The sequence below is a fragment of the Barbus barbus genome (assembly GCF_936440315.1).
Source record: "Barbus barbus genome assembly, chromosome: 27".
NCBI lineage: Eukaryota > Metazoa > Chordata > Actinopteri > Cypriniformes > Cyprinidae > Barbus > Barbus barbus.
The window spans coordinates 17327456-17343964 of record NC_136755.1 but is presented as its reverse complement, the minus strand read 5'-3'; the positions used below and the strand labels follow the sequence as shown (position 1 = coordinate 17343964).

At 36.5% G+C, this 16509-nt stretch overlaps 2 protein-coding genes across 3 annotated transcripts; one reads left to right on the top strand and one right to left on the bottom strand.

The window, feature by feature from the left end:
* The first annotated feature begins 449 nt into the window (after positions 1-449).
* On the top strand, positions 450-6316 carry LOC306847367 (palmitoyl-protein thioesterase 1-like). 2 transcript variants are annotated; one of them, XM_079381280.1, is made up of 10 exons: positions 450-626; positions 955-1079; positions 3389-3498; positions 3586-3713; positions 3810-3880; positions 4312-4414; positions 4518-4608; positions 4692-4790; positions 4860-4931; positions 5087-6316. In XM_079381280.1, the coding sequence occupies exons 1-10, from the start codon at positions 607-609 to the stop codon at positions 5207-5209; spliced, it is 942 nt and encodes a 313-aa protein (XP_079237406.1). In that variant the 5' UTR covers positions 450-606; the 3' UTR covers positions 5210-6316. The 2 variants fall into 2 exon arrangements, with proteins under 2 accessions (XP_079237406.1, XP_079237405.1); XM_079381279.1 differs by having other exon boundaries at positions 508-626; positions 937-1079; positions 5087-6231.
* On the bottom strand, positions 6235-16178 carry LOC306847366 (adenylyl cyclase-associated protein 1-like). Its single transcript, XM_079381278.1, has 13 exons — positions 15993-16178; positions 13142-13249; positions 12658-12758; positions 12484-12561; positions 11707-11850; positions 10899-10984; positions 10698-10803; positions 10441-10612; positions 9130-9302; positions 8763-8886; positions 8587-8669; positions 7495-7638; positions 6235-7412 (listed from the first exon to the last, which is right to left on the bottom strand). Exons 2-13 carry the CDS (start codon positions 13245-13247, stop codon positions 7329-7331), a joined length of 1401 nt encoding a protein of 466 aa, XP_079237404.1. The 5' UTR covers positions 13248-13249; positions 15993-16178; the 3' UTR covers positions 6235-7328.
* Between the last annotated feature and the right edge of the window lie 331 nt (positions 16179-16509).

Below are 16509 nucleotides of genomic sequence, written 5' to 3'. Positions count from 1 at the left end.
GAATCCTGGAGAAAATCAAGATGCAGTTACTTTACCCTTCAAGAGCTAGTTTTAGGTCCCTCTATTATCTTTACTAGACTCAGCATATGAAATGAAATGTAAAAAAAGTGAGAAAAACGTCAGTTCAGTGTAAAAAAAAATATATACAAAAGCTTTGTATTTTCATTTTTATGTTACATTATACACACAAATAATGTTATTTATACAAAAATTGACATATGGTGCGATTTTTATTTATTCTTACCATTATTGCTTCTTAAACAGATGTAAAAATTCAGTCGCTGTATGCTTTAGAAAAAATATGATCCCTTTTCGACCCCTCCATAGCCATACAAACCGTTAATTACTTCTATAAGTGCTAAATATTTAATACACCGGGAACATCGATGCAGACCCGGCTTCACATTTCAGGAAAGCCATTGACTGTTCCTGTTTTGTCTTAATCACATGACACATTGAGACTTCCTGCTCTGGAAAGCATCATAATCTAACCACTCTGGACTGACTGACTGTGTCAGGTTTAATGATATGACATATAAGTCTAATATCTGCAGCCATAAACGCTTTGTTTGACTTGAGCGGTGTTTTCGTCTGTCATGTGATTGAATGAACAGAAAGTTATCACAGTAAGTACACCATGGCTGTAACTGAAAATATTTCTACATTTATAAACATGTTTATAGCAATTACTAGCAATATTAAGGCTCCCGGTTGTAAAGGGAAACGATTTCGAAGGCCATTAATCGTTAAATTGAGATTAAACTGTTTCTTTATCTTCTTACTTTTGATCTGTTTGTGCACCATGGGAAAATATTTTTTACATTTTAAAAAAAGTGTGTCGCAGAGAGCCCACTTAATTAATTGTGGGTGACAACTTGACTTATTCACTTCCTTATTTCAGTGCTTTCCCTTCCTGTAAGTGTTTTCTGTTAACAGGGATGTAAATGTGTTCAGATCTTCAAGCATGGGTTTATCCGCGGCTCTTCGCCTCATCTCGGTGTCTGGGTGTCTGCTGTTGCTGTGTGGCTCATCGTGGGGAAATAATGCCACAGTCCCTCTGGTGATATGGCACGGCATGGGTGAGACACATCCGCACTTGATCAAATAAATAATAGAGTCATTAAATAATGTCAATCATTAGAGTAATATACATTGGTCACGTCACAAAAAGGCTTTTGTGTATACAGTGACTTTAGGTTTTGCATACATCATCTCTCCATTTTTTTCATATTGCACCCACATACAAACACTAACCATCAAAGTTTGGGGTCAGTTATTTTTTTTCAGTAAATTAATACTTTTATTTAGTAAAGATGCATTAAATTAATCAAAATTTGTAGTAAAGACATTTATAATGTTACCTATAGTATTATTTCTGTTTGAAATAAACGCTGTTCTTTTGAAACTTTATATTAAATAATAAAATAGCAATACTATCAAATAATCATGTACAAATGTATCACAGATTCCTCAAAATATTAAGATATTATGTTTACATTTATAAGGCTGGAGTCTGGATATTTTTGTGGAAACTGTGGTACATTTTTTTCAGGATTGTTTTTTAAATGTAATAATGATATTAATGATATTTAAGTAAGGAATAATTGACGACGGGCCGTTGAATTATTAGAAAAATAATGCACACCCGAGGTGGTGATGCGGCCACGACGCGAAGCGGAGTGGCCGTTACACCTCGGGTGTGCATTATTTTTCTAATAATTCAACGGTCCGGAGTCAATTATTCCGCTTATACTACGGTTGCCACACCTCAAGACATCGATCAGATTATATATTTCAAGGGATTCGTCCGGTTTTTCTACTTAAATCGCTATTGTGAGTAGGATTATTTCTTCCGCATCTCATCCAACGACTCTTTTGCTAGTTCCAAAACGTCATTTTAAAGCTGGCAATGGAGGCTTGAGCCGTTGATAGCAGACTAAGGCCGTGTTCACACTTGGCATCTTTTTTGAATAGAAAAAGTTGACAAGAGCATTTTTTTAATGAAAAACAAAGCTGGCAGCGTCTGTTACAAATAGCAGCCGAGAGCGTCTTTTGTTGCCATAGCAACAGCTGTAACAGTAGCCTAGCCTGTGTACTGCAGAAATGTCAAGAAAGAGTAAAAAGTTGGCTCTTGCGTTGGCTTTTGAAGTTAACGGGAAATAAATTTTCGATTCACAACGACGTTTGTGGGGACACGACATTATACGGGGAAGGAACTAGTACAATCAGTCTATCTACCGGCACCTTCTCCATTTTTCTTCTTGTTGTTATGGAAACGACAGATCTCGCTACTCGCTTGTCATTGGTCAGCTGTCAAAAAGGCGCTTGACGTAAGGCGTTTTTTTCAGAAAAGTAGAATTTTTTTCAACTCGAAAAAACGCTCTGAGCTGCAGAAAAAGACGCCGGCGGTGCCGTTTTAAAAAGCGCTCAGGACTTTTTTGAAAACACGGTTTACTCCATAGGATTATAATGTAAAACAGACGCCGGCAGCTTCGAAAAAGACGCCAAGTGTGAACACGGCCTAATGCAGTTAATTATGAAGTTATTAGAAAGAGAGCGAGAGAGACAGAGACACAGAGAAAGAGAAACAGAGAGAGAGAGAGAGAGAGAGAGAGCTTGTATGAATTAGGCTACCTCTGTGTGTCCCTCAACAGTGTTCTGAAGCACCGTCTCTAAACTGTAAGTCTGCTTTAAGATGCAGCGCTGTTATTACCTCGCTAGTGAGAAATGTCATGTGTAGCCTTTAAGTTGCTACACTAGGCTAACTGATAAAATCGTCAGGGCAGCGCTGACAACGATGCGAAGTGATATGGAACTGTAATGCGGTCAAGAAAGCTGCCTGGAACTACGTTCGCCGTGCGTTTCCCTGAAAATAATTGCACACCTCAGAACGTTCGTCAGCCAATCAGATTCAAGCATTCAACGGCCCCGTAGTATAATGATAAATATTTAATGTACTTTCTGAATATAAGTATTAATATCTTTCAAAAAGAAAAACCTGACCCTAAACTTGTGAATGATAGTGTATTAAGTGACTTTAATCTTTACAAGTCTTTTTTTAAATGTATAATTTTTGGACATTTCATTTGTTTGTACTCCACATTAATCCTCATTATTAATACACAATTTCATAAAATAAAATAGCTCCTATTTTATTTTTTTCCATTTAATCTAACATTTTGTCAGTAGGGGTTATCATGATCTTCTGCAGTACACAACTGATGATTGAAAAATTCTTATTATTTATAATATTAACATAAAATTATCTCTCTCCTTGTAGTGCCATGACCTATGGAAACATGTTTACCAGATTCACAGAAACACACCTACTCAGTTTACCATAAAGATAATTGCTAATTATCACTGTTATTTGTTCATTTTTTTGCAGGAGACAGTTGTTGTAATCCACTGAGCATGGGTGCAATAAAGAAGATGGTGGAAGAGGAAGTCCCAGGAATATATGTGCTTTCCCTGATGGTCGGCAAGACTGTCGTACAGGTAAAGCAGGTCCACGTCCTCCTTTCTTCTCATTCCTGTTGTTGTTTAAAAATAAAATGGTCTGATTTAGCTTCTGTTTTTTTACAGGACACTGAAAATGGCTTCTTCATGGATGTTAATGAGCAGGTGTCTTTTGTATGTGATCAGCTGTCTCAGGACCCTAAACTGAAGGGAGGCTACAATGCAATGGGCTTCTCCCAGGGGTCACAGTTTCTGTAAGTTGTTATTTATTGAAACCAGTCCATGAAAGGGATTCTCAGAAGTTTTATCCATGTTGTTTTACCTTTCTTTTTTGTTTAATGTTTCGTAAGGCGAGCAGTTGCACAGCGCTGTCCAAATCCGCCAATGAAGAACCTCATCTCAGTTGGTGGGCAGCATCAAGGTAATATGACATATGCTTTGCTCACTCTATGGTCGATTTACTTGCTGAAAACAGCAGTACATTTGTTCCTAAAAGTGGTTAGCACCGTGGCACAACAACCCTGTTATGATTTCTCAAGTTATGTTGTTTCAGGAAAAGCAACCATTTTAAATTATTGAGTAAAAATAAAATTACTTGCAGTCATATTACAGCATGTAAAATTATATATAAACTACCATTTGGTAAAATTTTTAAATGATTTTTTTAACACTAGTGAAAATAATATTAATTAATAAATCTTAATAAAAATGTTATCAATTAATAAAATAATTGTTTTTATGCTTTTTTTAAACTTAATCTTCAGTGACTAAAACCACATGATTCAAACATATCTTTTTTAACATGCTTTTTTTGTCAGACATGTGATTGTCTCTTTTTTTTGGAAATCACAGGAGTGTTTGGTCTTCCACGATGCCCTGGTGAAAGCTCTCATATCTGTGACTGGATTCGCAAGATGTTAAACTCAGGAGCCTACACTGATTTAGTTCAAAAACAGTGCGTGCATGACTGCTTTTGGCTTCTCAACAGATCATTTTATGTTTCAGAAACACATCTGAACATTCACTAGTCAAGCAAATTGATTGTCATTTGATTTTAGCTTGGTGCAGGCACAATACTGGCACGATCCCCTCAATGATGACTTGTATAAAGAGCACAGCCTCTTTCTCGCTGACATCAATCAGGAGCGGGTAAGTCACAGGATAAGGCAGAAATTATTATTAAAAATATATATATTTGTGCATGTGGGGTAAATGAATGTTATTTCTGTCAGGTGGTGAATGAGACCTACAAGAAAAATCTCATGTCTCTGAATAAGTTTGTCATGGTTAAGTTCCTGCAGGACACTATGGTAGATCCTGTGGATTCTGAGGTACATCAATCTCTCATTTATTGAATTAGAAGAGCACTGAACCATTACTAATTGAATTGTCTTTATCAGTGGTTTGGCTTCTATAAACCTGGACAAGCTAAAGAGCTGGAAACACTGCAGGAAAGTGCTATTTATACACAGGTAAACTGAAGAGTGCTATTTTCTTTTTAAATACTTTGTATTCTGCATAATTTTGCTATTGATTTTATTATATTAGTTGTACTGTTATCATATCTTTTCAATTGAACCTTGCCCTATTATGTATACATATATCTACCTTTATTTTGTTTGGCCAGGATCGCCTGGGTTTGGCAGAGATGGATTCTGCAGGGAATCTTGTGTTCCTCGCTACTGATGGAGATCACCTGCAGTTCACCCGAGAGTGGTTTAATGACAATTTACTTCCCTACCTTCGCTAAATACAGTAACAGGCTTATTCATAATGAGGGAGTTTACACACACATACACAGTCCAGTGTCTGCTGACTTTAGCATGCTCCTAACTACTGCCTTTGTATCTTATACAATGTCTTCTATACAGAAATGAAGCCAGTCTTGCTTGTTTTATTGCACTGATCTGATTTTTATTTGATTTAATCAGAAAAAACATCCTTATCGTCACACTCCAAATTTTTATTTGTTTTAATTGTGTACTATTTTTCAGTTCATTTTTGTTAGAGAATAAAACTTTAAATCTTACAAACCCTGTGGCCTATGTGGTATTTATTTATGAATCACATAACGAGTGTACCATTACAGTAATTAAGACTAATATTAAAGTGCATCAAACATACCCCCGGTTTCACAGACAAGGCTTAGCCTAGTCCCAGACTAAAATGCATGTTTGAGCTGTCTCAACTGAAAATATCTTGCTCTGACATATCTTAAAATGTCAGTGTCATCGTTCTGTGTCAAGATGCACACCTTAATGTTTTCTTCTAAGGCATTTTTGTAAAAGTTGCTTAAATAATTTAACTAAGGCCTAATCCTGGCTTAAGCTAAACCCCGTTTGTGAAACCAAGCCAGATATTTGTAAACTGGTGCTCTAGCTTGAGTCAGAGAGAGCAATGTTTCTTATAACAGGATATATTTTGTCCTCTGTGTAGACATAAGTATTTGTTAGTATTTGTCATACATTTGTTAAAGAATTTGGGGTCTTGAAGCTTTTTGAAAGTCTCTTATGCTCACCAAGGCTGAATTTATTTGATCCAAAAATACTTCACAATTTTTCTTTACCATCACTTTTGAATAATGAAATTCTTAAAGAAAAACAAACTATTGAACAGCTGTGTATGTCTCACAAATGCTCATTCTAGGTTGTTGTTTTAATGTTCTGCTCAACATCACCTTTCTGGAAATCTTAAACCATAAAATGCAAGATACTGGACTCTTGCAACAAAATGTATCTGCCAATTATATGCAATAAAGCACATCAAAGACTCAGAAACAAGTGATGTTATTTATTGAAACTGTTTTAATGATGTTTGTTCTCCAGTACTAATTCTCAGCCAAATAAAGAAACGATACAAAAGAAATTCCAAACTCATGGCCTCAATATTATGGAAAGTAAAGATTAAGCGGTTGGAATTAAAGCCTAAACTTGTTAAAGCATGTGATGAGAGCAAGAGGTGGACACAGGTCACGAAAATCCAGTATCTGTACAGCAGATAGTCATCAGATATCAGACATGGACAGTACCACGAGCATAACAACGTTACGCTGTGTCCTTCTCTGCATCCTCTCCAGTCTGTGCCAAGAACACTCAAGACCTCAAAACGCTTTCCACACCTTTCCATCATGAACCATGGAATGTTCATTTATTTGTATTACAGGGAATGTGCATGTGCTCTGGAATACAACATGAAATAAAGAGTGAAATGAGAATTCCTAAAACAATTGTTTTTAAACATTGTTTCAGTGTCACGATTGGAAATATAACTGAATCTTGCAAGGCGCCAATTGGTCCTCTAAGATTTGACAAATCTTCATTCTAATTATCCCTAGAAAAAAAAAAATTAAGTTATAGTAAATGTCTGCATTGGTGGTCTGTAGAAGGACATTTATGTGCTTCAGATCTGAATTGCATATGTCAAACAGAAAACGGAATACCCCCCCAACACCTGCCCCCTGACCAGAAAATGCTAATTAATAAAGAATCGAAATGACATCAAAAATACAAAATCTGAGTAAAATGACTTGCTTCCTTATGTTGGCCATTGACATGTTATTTTGCTCAGTATGGCTGCAAGACAACAACAAAACATAACATATGAAAACACCTCAACTGTTGGCAATCAATTTCAAGTGCTAATGTTTTAAATCAAATGGAATAGAAGAGAATGGAGCCCTGCCGCTGACTGAGCAAGTGCTTGTGGTAAGCAAGCAGTCATGTCATTAGCTGAAGGAAGATATGATTGCCGCTGCGATTGGCTGATAGGAGAGTGGACCTGGTTGGCGTTCCATTCTACTTTGTAGTTTAAGCTCGTTGGTCAGTCAGGTAGGACACTGCAATGGGGGTGGTCTCACACAGGCTGGTCCTCTATCCCGCAATTTCGGTTGCTGTGGTGACAAGCTTGCTACCATCCCATACGGTTTTGAATTGTTCAGGGACTGGGATCTCAGTCTGGAATAAAACAGAAATAGAAAAGCAATTATTCCTATTCTTATAATCTTTATAATAGTAGACCATTCACTCAATTACTTACATATTCTCCATCCTTTTTGGGCACCAGCACGTTCATCTCTGAGCTCTTAGCGCTGATGATTTCACATGACAGAGAGTCCTTGCTCAGGTACACATGGCATCCATCTGTCTTGTTGATGGAGATGGTTGGCACCTTACCCATAACCTGGAAATCAACAGAAGAACAATGACTCATACAAAAGATACAGATGCACAAAGTGATAAGAAAGAAAAAGTGGCAATATGTGGGAGTTTAAGAGGATTAAATATAAGACCTTTAATTAAAATTCATTTTCAAGAAAACATCAGTGTGATCAGTTTCACTGTTTTAATGAGACTTCTTCATTTTTTACATTTGAAACATCTGTGAGGAGTTTAAAATTCAGGAGCAGAAGGGTTTTTTTAAACCAACAAATGCAGTCACAATCAGTTCAGCCTGACCAAATGTGATCGGACTGACGTTAATAACTTAAAACATTCATTTGTATCAAATTAGTGCAGAAGAGGATAACATTTATTTATATGTATCAGTATGTTAATACATACTGTAAATAAACAGCAATATTTACCTACAAATATACAAAAATGTTGAAAATAAAAATGTTGTAAGTGCATTTACATAGGTACTTTAAATTTATTTATTTAAAATTTGAATACTTTTTACGAACATTTCTATGGAAGCTTGTTTTTGCCAAAGGATAAAAAAAAAAAAAAAAAAAAATTAATTCTTGCAATTCTGAGTTTGTATTTGGGAATTCTGAAAGTGTCACCTTTTCTTTGTTTAATAGTAATAGGCAAAACCCCCCCCCCCCCAAAAAAAACAGTGTAAAATTATGTAAAAATTGAAATGCAAACTTATAATTGTGAGATGTAAACTCTGAATTCTGAGAAAAAAAAAGTATATAGTAATAGAGTTTACATCTCACAATTCTGAGGGAAATGATTAAGAATAAAAAGCCTTAAGTTTTTATTCAATTTTATTCATAACTTCCATTCAGGATCAAATTAAGATAAAAAAAGAAAAGAAATCCAAGACATTTTTAATGCTTAAATGATACTGCAGATACTCAACTACATCTAGAATGAGAAAAGTACAAAGCACAAGCATACACACCTGGACCTTAACATCTTTGCAGTTGATCACCTCGATGATACCCACAACATCATCAAAGACCAGTCCCAATTTCTTACAGTTATCTGAAAAGACAACAAAACAAACTTATGTCTAAACATTCTACCTATATAAAAACAATGGAAGACTGGAGGAACTAATTGAAAGTGCATACATACCTAAAATAATGGAGTTGATCTTCCCCTTCACCTGTAAAGTGCTGTTGTTGCACTTGAAGGCATAAACCACCTGCTTCAGTTCTGTGTCACTGATCACAAGACCATGAGCGCCTTCCTGATTTTCCTGTACGGGAAAAAGCCCAAGAGAGAATCAGCATAAGAACTGGCCAAACAGTGTCATGTCTTCACAAAAATTCCCAAAATTGCCCCGTCTATGTTTAGTTCAATACTAAAACAGCAAATCTTTGCTTAGTATCTTTTCTACTGGCATGTATAAAGTAAACGTATCTAAGATTGAGATGGACAATACCTTTCAGAATGATATTTTCAAAAATACAGACTCTAACAGGCATACTGACTCACTCACCACTTTCCATTTCTTGCCGTCCAGCTCCAGCACTGGGGGCAGGGTGCGGGCTGGGCTGGCTGCTGCTGTGGGCCGAGCAGCGAAGGGTTTGGGCCCAGAAGGCAGAGGACCTCCTTGAGCTTTGAGCCCAGGATTCTTGTGGGTCTTCTGGTCATCAGACACATGCTTCAGTCCTTAAAGAGAAATAAAAGACAGGGATATTAAAGGCAAGTCTTCAATAAATTCCTGTGCCAGGGAACACAAATACTAAAGAAATGTATACCCTGATTTTTTTCGGTATTATTAATTATTATTATTAGCCTATTACTATTAATAATACTATTGTTAATACTGTCGTTCTTTTTTTTTTTAAATTGTCATTTGTTGGATTTTTTTCCCTCTTAGTCCAGTCTTCTGCGTCAAAAAACAACTGATAAGATGGGCAAACAAGGGACATTTGACTGTTTCTATTGATCACTTATAGATTGTGTTGACCCTGTTCCTTTTATTGCTGTGTTTGTATGGGTGGGGATTTGAAAAGTATATTGGGTACTTGTTAGTTACTTCATTGTGAGAATGACTGTAATTACAAAATTCAAATAAAGTGTAAAAAAAAACAACAAAAAACTGCATGAATAAATTAAGAGTTACTTTGGATAAAAAGTGTTTGCAAAATGCACAAATAATAATAATAATAAATTACTGCCATTACAATCAGGCTGAGTTTCTTTAAAGTTGGCAAAAGTTTGTTAAACATTTCTCTTTAGTTTATTAATTTAACCATGTACTAAATAAAGCAAATAAAATGAATAAAAACTATATAGACTTACAAAATTAAACTACTAAAAATGACAAACACAAATTACTATAACTACAATTAAAATAAAACCTGGTTCAATATATTAAAATCAATTAATAGTCTCGGAATGATGTTAAAATATCAGTTATAATGGTTATTTAATAACAACGATAAATTAATAAAATGACAAATGGGACAGTCTCATGGAGGTGCACAAGCGAAGGCCACAAGATCATTTAGGAACTAACTGTGCCCTTTTTTTTATCATGAAGGCTGCACTGACCTTTATAAATCTATAAACACAGTGAAGCTCCCATTACATTGCATCAGTGGAATAATCTGCATCATTTCCAATTAGTCACAAGGACTGTTTAATACTTTAGCAATGAACTTTCCATCATTTGACAAGCAATAAAAGTGTCACTGAATGTTTTGTGCACTGTAGGCTCTACTGGACACATTTTAAACCTATTTTCCCAAACAACATCACATCTGTTTGCAGTACTACATCAAGTTAGGGATCCATTTAATACCTTTAGTAATATCAGCTCCCTTGTTGATGGAGGCAAAGAGAGCATTGTGAGTGGTTGCTCCAGAGTCTCCACCTGATGATTTGCCTAAGTCCATGGGGGGTGGAGGAGGACCTGGGGGAGGTGGGGCTGGCGCTCCTCTCGGGGCTCCTCCAGAGGCTGAAGCAACCTGACCCTGTAAAACCAAAATGCTTAAATATTTGGGAAATTCATTTATAGAAGCATGTGGGACAAACCGAACACACAAGAATGTGACTCACAGTCTTGCTCCAGCTCAATCCAGTCGTGTGGTGCTGCTTGATGTAGGCCTGCAGCTCAGTCCAAATGGACACATAGGCATTGACCCATTCCACGTGCATCTTATCTCTAAAAATAAGACAATAAGGCAGATGGGAAAATGACCGATATGCCATTTTGCTGGCATATAGACAAGCTGCTTTACATCGCAGACAGACACATACTTTTCCTTGAAATCCTTGAGCACACGGTTTGTGTAAAACATGGCAGCGTCCTGCATCTCCTTCACATAGGGGCCTGGCTTTGGTGCCTAACATTTAGAAAGAAAAAGATTATATGTTTATTCATTTCTTTCAGTAAATTAATAAACATTCTAAATGCACACTGATTATGACTTTTGTTTCTTGTGCATATGTTGTGGGGTTCAAAAGTCTGATGAGAAGGTTTTAGGAGCATTTACGCACCAACGTTTTTGGCTTATTAAAAAAATAAATTGTTAAAATGTTGCTTTGATTATCATAAGGACTGGTGCTTTAAAATCAGCATCCAATCAGTCTGAGATTACTTGTGCTTCTATATTTGTAGTTTATTAATAACTGTTAATTATTAATATTAATTATATAACTTTTTTCCATTACAAATTATATCAATTTGCATTAATCAATAAACTATATAATTTTATTAATTAAATTCAGTGCCACAAATTAGCGTGTATTCAATCGGTGACCTAGAAATGGAGCATAATCATAACTATTTCTTAATTTACATCATAACATTTTTTTATAATGTGGTCTGAGACTTCAATCCCACATATGCATCCCTAAAAAAAAACCATATGCCAAGTATGTCAGTTTAACTAGATATTTTTAAAATGTAGGAAATTCTCACACTTGAGAATGAGGAAACTGATTGGTTAGAGTACACTTCCCGAATATAAAGTCCCATAAATGATTTAATCTCAGACAGAAACACACAACTACAAAAACTGCAACACTCAGTGCTGACAGTCCTAGTCTCCACCCTCCGCCTTACTATGGCAACCCAGCCGAGGGCAGGAACGCTCTCGCTGACAGCAGAGAGGTGGTTGAAGAGAGGCGAGGAGCGGTTCTTCTCACGGAACGCCTGCACCTCCTGGATCACTTTAGACACGGGGGCCAGCAGAGAGGTCAGGGCAGACTAAAATACAGAGGAAAAGAGAAATAGAAAAGGAGAACAGACAAAGAAGATGAGAAAATGTTACAAAAATAATGAATGACATTGGAGTTAAAGATACACTACCTTTCAAAACACTACCTTTTTGTTTTTTTAAGAAATTAATACTTATTACGCAAGGATGCATTAATTTGATCAAAGGTGACAGTAAAGGCATTTACTTTATAATAAAGTAAATTCTAAAGCAAATAAGTAAAAAATAAATAAAGACTACAATAAACAACTTTCTATTCAAATCTGGAAAAAAGTATCACTGTCTCCAATAAAATATTAAGCATCACAACTGTTTTCAACATTAAGAAATATTTTTTTTGCGTAGCAAATCAGAATATTAGAATGATTTCAGAAGGGTCATGTGACACTGAAGATTGGAGTAATGACTGATGAAGATTCAGTTTTGTTTTTGAATATATTATAATAAACTAATTTTAAATTGTAATAGTTTTTCACAATATAATGGTTTTTAAATGCATTTTTGTTATACAAAATGTAGCCTTGTTGAGCTTAAGAGACTTTGAAAAACATTCATTTTGAAATGGTACTGCAGTAGCGAGTCTTATTCTAACATTCAACATAATATGGAGCAGGGACACTTACATCAGAAGGTTTCTGAGAGTTGGAGGCAGTGACCAGAAGCTGTCTTTGATAGGAAAAGGCCTGCTTAATCAACTCAGCCTATGACACAAAACAAAGGATAAGACAAATCGAGTGGAGTCTTTATCAATGTGTGCCAGTGTTCAGGAACTATAATGACAGCTCTGCATTACGCACATGCTTCTGGACATCACCCCCTATCTTCTGACTGAGGGCAGTGTACTGAGCCACAGGGCCAGCAAGCAAGTTGTCATAGGCTTCAACATACACAGAAACCACTGAAGACAAGAGAAACAAGAGCAGAATTACACCACGTCCTAAACAGACACAATACAACATTTCCAGCAACCGTCCGCAAACATGGCCCAATGGCAGAGTTTCACCATGCACTTACTTAGGAGTTCTAAGAAGATAGCAGTTTACAGGACTAAGCCAAAATAAATCCCACTCATAATTATGATATTCATGTCAATGTTCAAACGATTAGTGATAGTACAGTAATATTATTAAAGTAATAGTACTTGCATCTTCAACAAACTGAATGACTTGAGGGGAGACAATTTACAACACAAAGCTTAATTCTTCAAATTCCTAGCTGCCCTTTTGCACTAAGCACTGCTAATTATTTTCAGATATATCTGGTTTGCATTTTTCTTAATACCTCCAGACACAGCAGCAGGGCCGCCTCCACCCCCAGAACTGGACATGGACTCCAGACGGCCCACAGCCACCTCCAGACGCTGCACTAGACCCGCCAGCTCTGCCATGCCTGATTGGTGAGAAAAAGAGAGAGAGTGGGACAGCTCAATGATTACAGAAACAACAAGGTTGTACAGAAATCACTGTAATTAGATGTGATTGTGAGCTTGTGCTCGATTGTTAGTAAGGGTTTTTTTTTTTTTAAATTAACTAAATGATTGGGCAAGTTTAGCATATGTCATCAGAGAGAAAACAACGGGTGAATTTTATTTTTATATACAATTTTAGATTTTTTAATTTAAAATTTTGTTTATATATAATTTTATTTCATGCCAACTTTAAAGGGTATTATTGTATTCTGACTTATTTTACAACTCATTATTTATGGTAGAATTAACGACAAGAGTAACGGCTGAAGTGTGCATAAAAAGTCAACAGATGCAAAACATGCATGCACAATGTGCAGAGCCTGAAGAGAATGCAGGACATGACATTACATGTTTTCCCACAAAAATGCTACAGGAAGAAAAAAATCTGCAATTGAGAGAAAAAAAAAAAAAAAGTGCCAAACCTCTAAAAATACAAAAAGGAGGAAGTAGATCTTGTTTGCCTTCTCTGGGCAACTTTCAAAGGGCAAGTCCGTCTTTACTGCCCCTTCACATTCACACACACTAAACAGGTAGCATTACGTAACATAAACCTGATACGCGAATCTGGCTCACTGACTCACTCCTGCTTTCACCTGAATGGCTCTTCTGGGAAATGGTCAGGTATCCACACGAGCACGTAATCACCTGCCTTTAATGAGAGCTTGCACCAAACCCAGAGGGAAAAATCCCACTTATTTGTGACTCCTTCAGGAATCACAAATTTCCCAAGACTGCATTATAACGATAGTGGAAACTATTAACAGTAAAGCTGAAGTTTTGAGAAAATTTGAAAGTTTGGAGTAAGCAAGTTAACAATACTTTTATAAAAATAATAAGAGATTCCTCTGTGACTACAAGCAGCTGTGGCTGTTGTTTTCAAATGTTCAGGCAACTGGAATGAACAAAACATTTGATCACACAGGAATAAAATCACAGAAGCACATTCACCTTTGAGCAAATAAAAACACATGAGCAAATTAAACTTTAGTTTTTGCCAAATATAATAAAGAGGAGACTGGAGTCAAACTAGATTCAAATTTCTCTTCTCCCCTTTTTTCACATTATAAGAAAATATTCACATTCAAATTAGAGTAATCAAATTGCCTTGCCTCAGGTCAACTATTTCAGGGAGGCAACAACTATTGAAGAAACAGCCACCTACAGATGTAGAAAAATCAATGAGATGATCTAAACTACTGATCAATTGGGTTTAAAATGAACTTTTTCTCTCATGAGCCAATTTAGCTACTAAATGTTTAAGTTTGGTCAAAACTAATAAAGACCCCAGCTTATCAAACTACTAAGATTTAAGCTAATTCTTTATTAATGCGGATTCTGAAAGCTTTCAGTTTTACGAGTCACTCTGTGTTTGTGAATTCCATAAAGATAAACTAAAATAGAAATAAAAGACAAAATTCTCATTGTAATTTTAAATATGTTTTAAGGATGTGGCCCTTCTTGTACTGTGGGCTACCCTCTTTGCACTTTTCTAATGTTGGAGGACATCATTTATGAATAACCGAAACTGTCTAGTGAGTTGATGTGCTGCATTTCATCCACATTAGTGGGTGTTCATTTCAAACCCAGCTTAAGCTTCTGTGCTTCAGTATAGTAGCACTGCATTACACCTGCTCTAAATTCTGCAGGTAACATCCTAAAGATAAACATACCAAAACAAGATAAGAAAACTACAGTACTTTCAGACGTACCACTGAAATGTCAAGCATATAAGGGTGCAAGCTGTGTTTCTGGACATAAAAACAGGTCATTATGCTTCAGGACTAGTAAAACTAGGCCATATCAGATCCATTCTCTGCATAGCGCAGGGTGAGATGTGCCATATTCATTAAATGTATGCATACATACACGACACTACCAATAGTCCACTGGCTTTCTAGACAAGCAATCAAACCATTAATAGGATTGCAATAGGATACGAGGCAAAAAGCAAGCCAAGAGATTTGATGTGATTTGACTGAATAATCAGGCCAGCCGGGACAACAGGTTCAGTCAGACAATACAGAGCGACTGTTTATAGAAAATAATATGAAGACGGAAACAATGTAGCAATCGTTCAGATATCCTGCACTTTACGCCCGCCCCACTTCCTTCATTTACGCTGTAGCGATTTTCAGCATCGGATCTTTTCAGTGAATCACTTGAACCGATTCACAAGATTTTTAATAGGTGCAGCTAAACACCAGAAATTCTACAAATAAACGTACTGGGAATATGTCTACGACGTGATTGCACGAGATTCTTATAAATACGCATGCGAAACTGAGTTCTTTTTAATAAAAGCATTTTAATAAAACACGTGATGACGTAATGACGCAAAAGAATCACAGAATTTCTGAATCGGTTCTTTGAAACGAACTGCTCGAAAGAACCGATTGGAAGAATCGAGTCAGACTTCCCATCACTGGGCGCTTAGCCCTGCAAGATCAGGAAGTTTTCCAACCGACGCATTACACCTCTGTTATGAATTCTGCATACATGCAGTTGTATGATAAAACGCGTTTTATTCATAAGGCCTAATGCCACAGTGAGGATTCATCCCTGTTTCAGTTGTCATGATTTGCGGCGTCCTGTGTCTAGAAAAGATTTCGCCGGCAAGTCGCTTAACGCAGATATCTAACAATGCATTCGGCCTTTTCTCCTTACCTTCACCGTCTGAGAAATGTTACAGTGGTCCTAGCTTTAGTCGTTGATGTTGAATGGGTGTATTACGGGTTCTCCGTCTGCGTTGTCTTCCTGTATGAGCGTGTTGAAGTACCCAGCTGTCACCGCGCGCCGTTTCCGCCCAAACTCCATCAACTGCTCCACTTCCTTATAAGGACAAAGAGAGAGAGAACGAGTGTGTGATAGAGTGATGAAAAAGAGAGAAGCAGGAACAGGAATACTGAGTACGGATGTGTGCGTTTATTATTATTATTTCGAGTTGAGTCTAGGTGATTAGATGTAATATTCATAAAACAAATTCCCCTGGTCTACCATGTGAGAAATGTGACATAATTATGTAATAATAGTGAAAGTGCTTATTCTCTTTTCGTGTTTTATTTCGTTCACTTGCAGTTTTGAAGTCGTGGCCAACAATATTTTTAGAGCCGGAGGGGAAGAGAGAGCTGGGATTCAGTACAGATGCTTGTTGGCTAAACAGGAAGTGTGAATGCCACAGTTT

Excerpts from the sequence above, each read along its gene's own strand:
- LOC306847367 (XM_079381279.1), top strand. The coding sequence starts at position 607 with ATGAACAGAAAGTTATCACA. Across the intron at positions 4,415-4,517 it reads ACTGATTTAGTTCAAAAACA|CTTGGTGCAGGCACAATACT; the intron begins GTGCGTGCATGA and ends ATTTGATTTTAG. Across the intron at positions 4,791-4,859 it reads TAGATCCTGTGGATTCTGAG|TGGTTTGGCTTCTATAAACC; the intron begins GTACATCAATCT and ends TGTCTTTATCAG.
- LOC306847366 (XM_079381278.1), bottom strand. The coding sequence starts at position 13,247 with ATGGCAGAGCTGGCGGGTCTAGTGCAGCGTCTGGAGGTGGCTGTGGGC. Across the intron at positions 12,759-13,141 it reads CCCTGCTGCTGTGTCTGGAG|TGGTTTCTGTGTATGTTGAA; the intron begins GTATTAAGAAAA and ends TCTTGTCTTCAG. Across the intron at positions 7,639-8,586 it reads GCAAAGATGTTAAGGTCCAG|GTTATGGGTAAGGTGCCAAC; the intron begins GTGTGTATGCTT and ends GTTGATTTCCAG.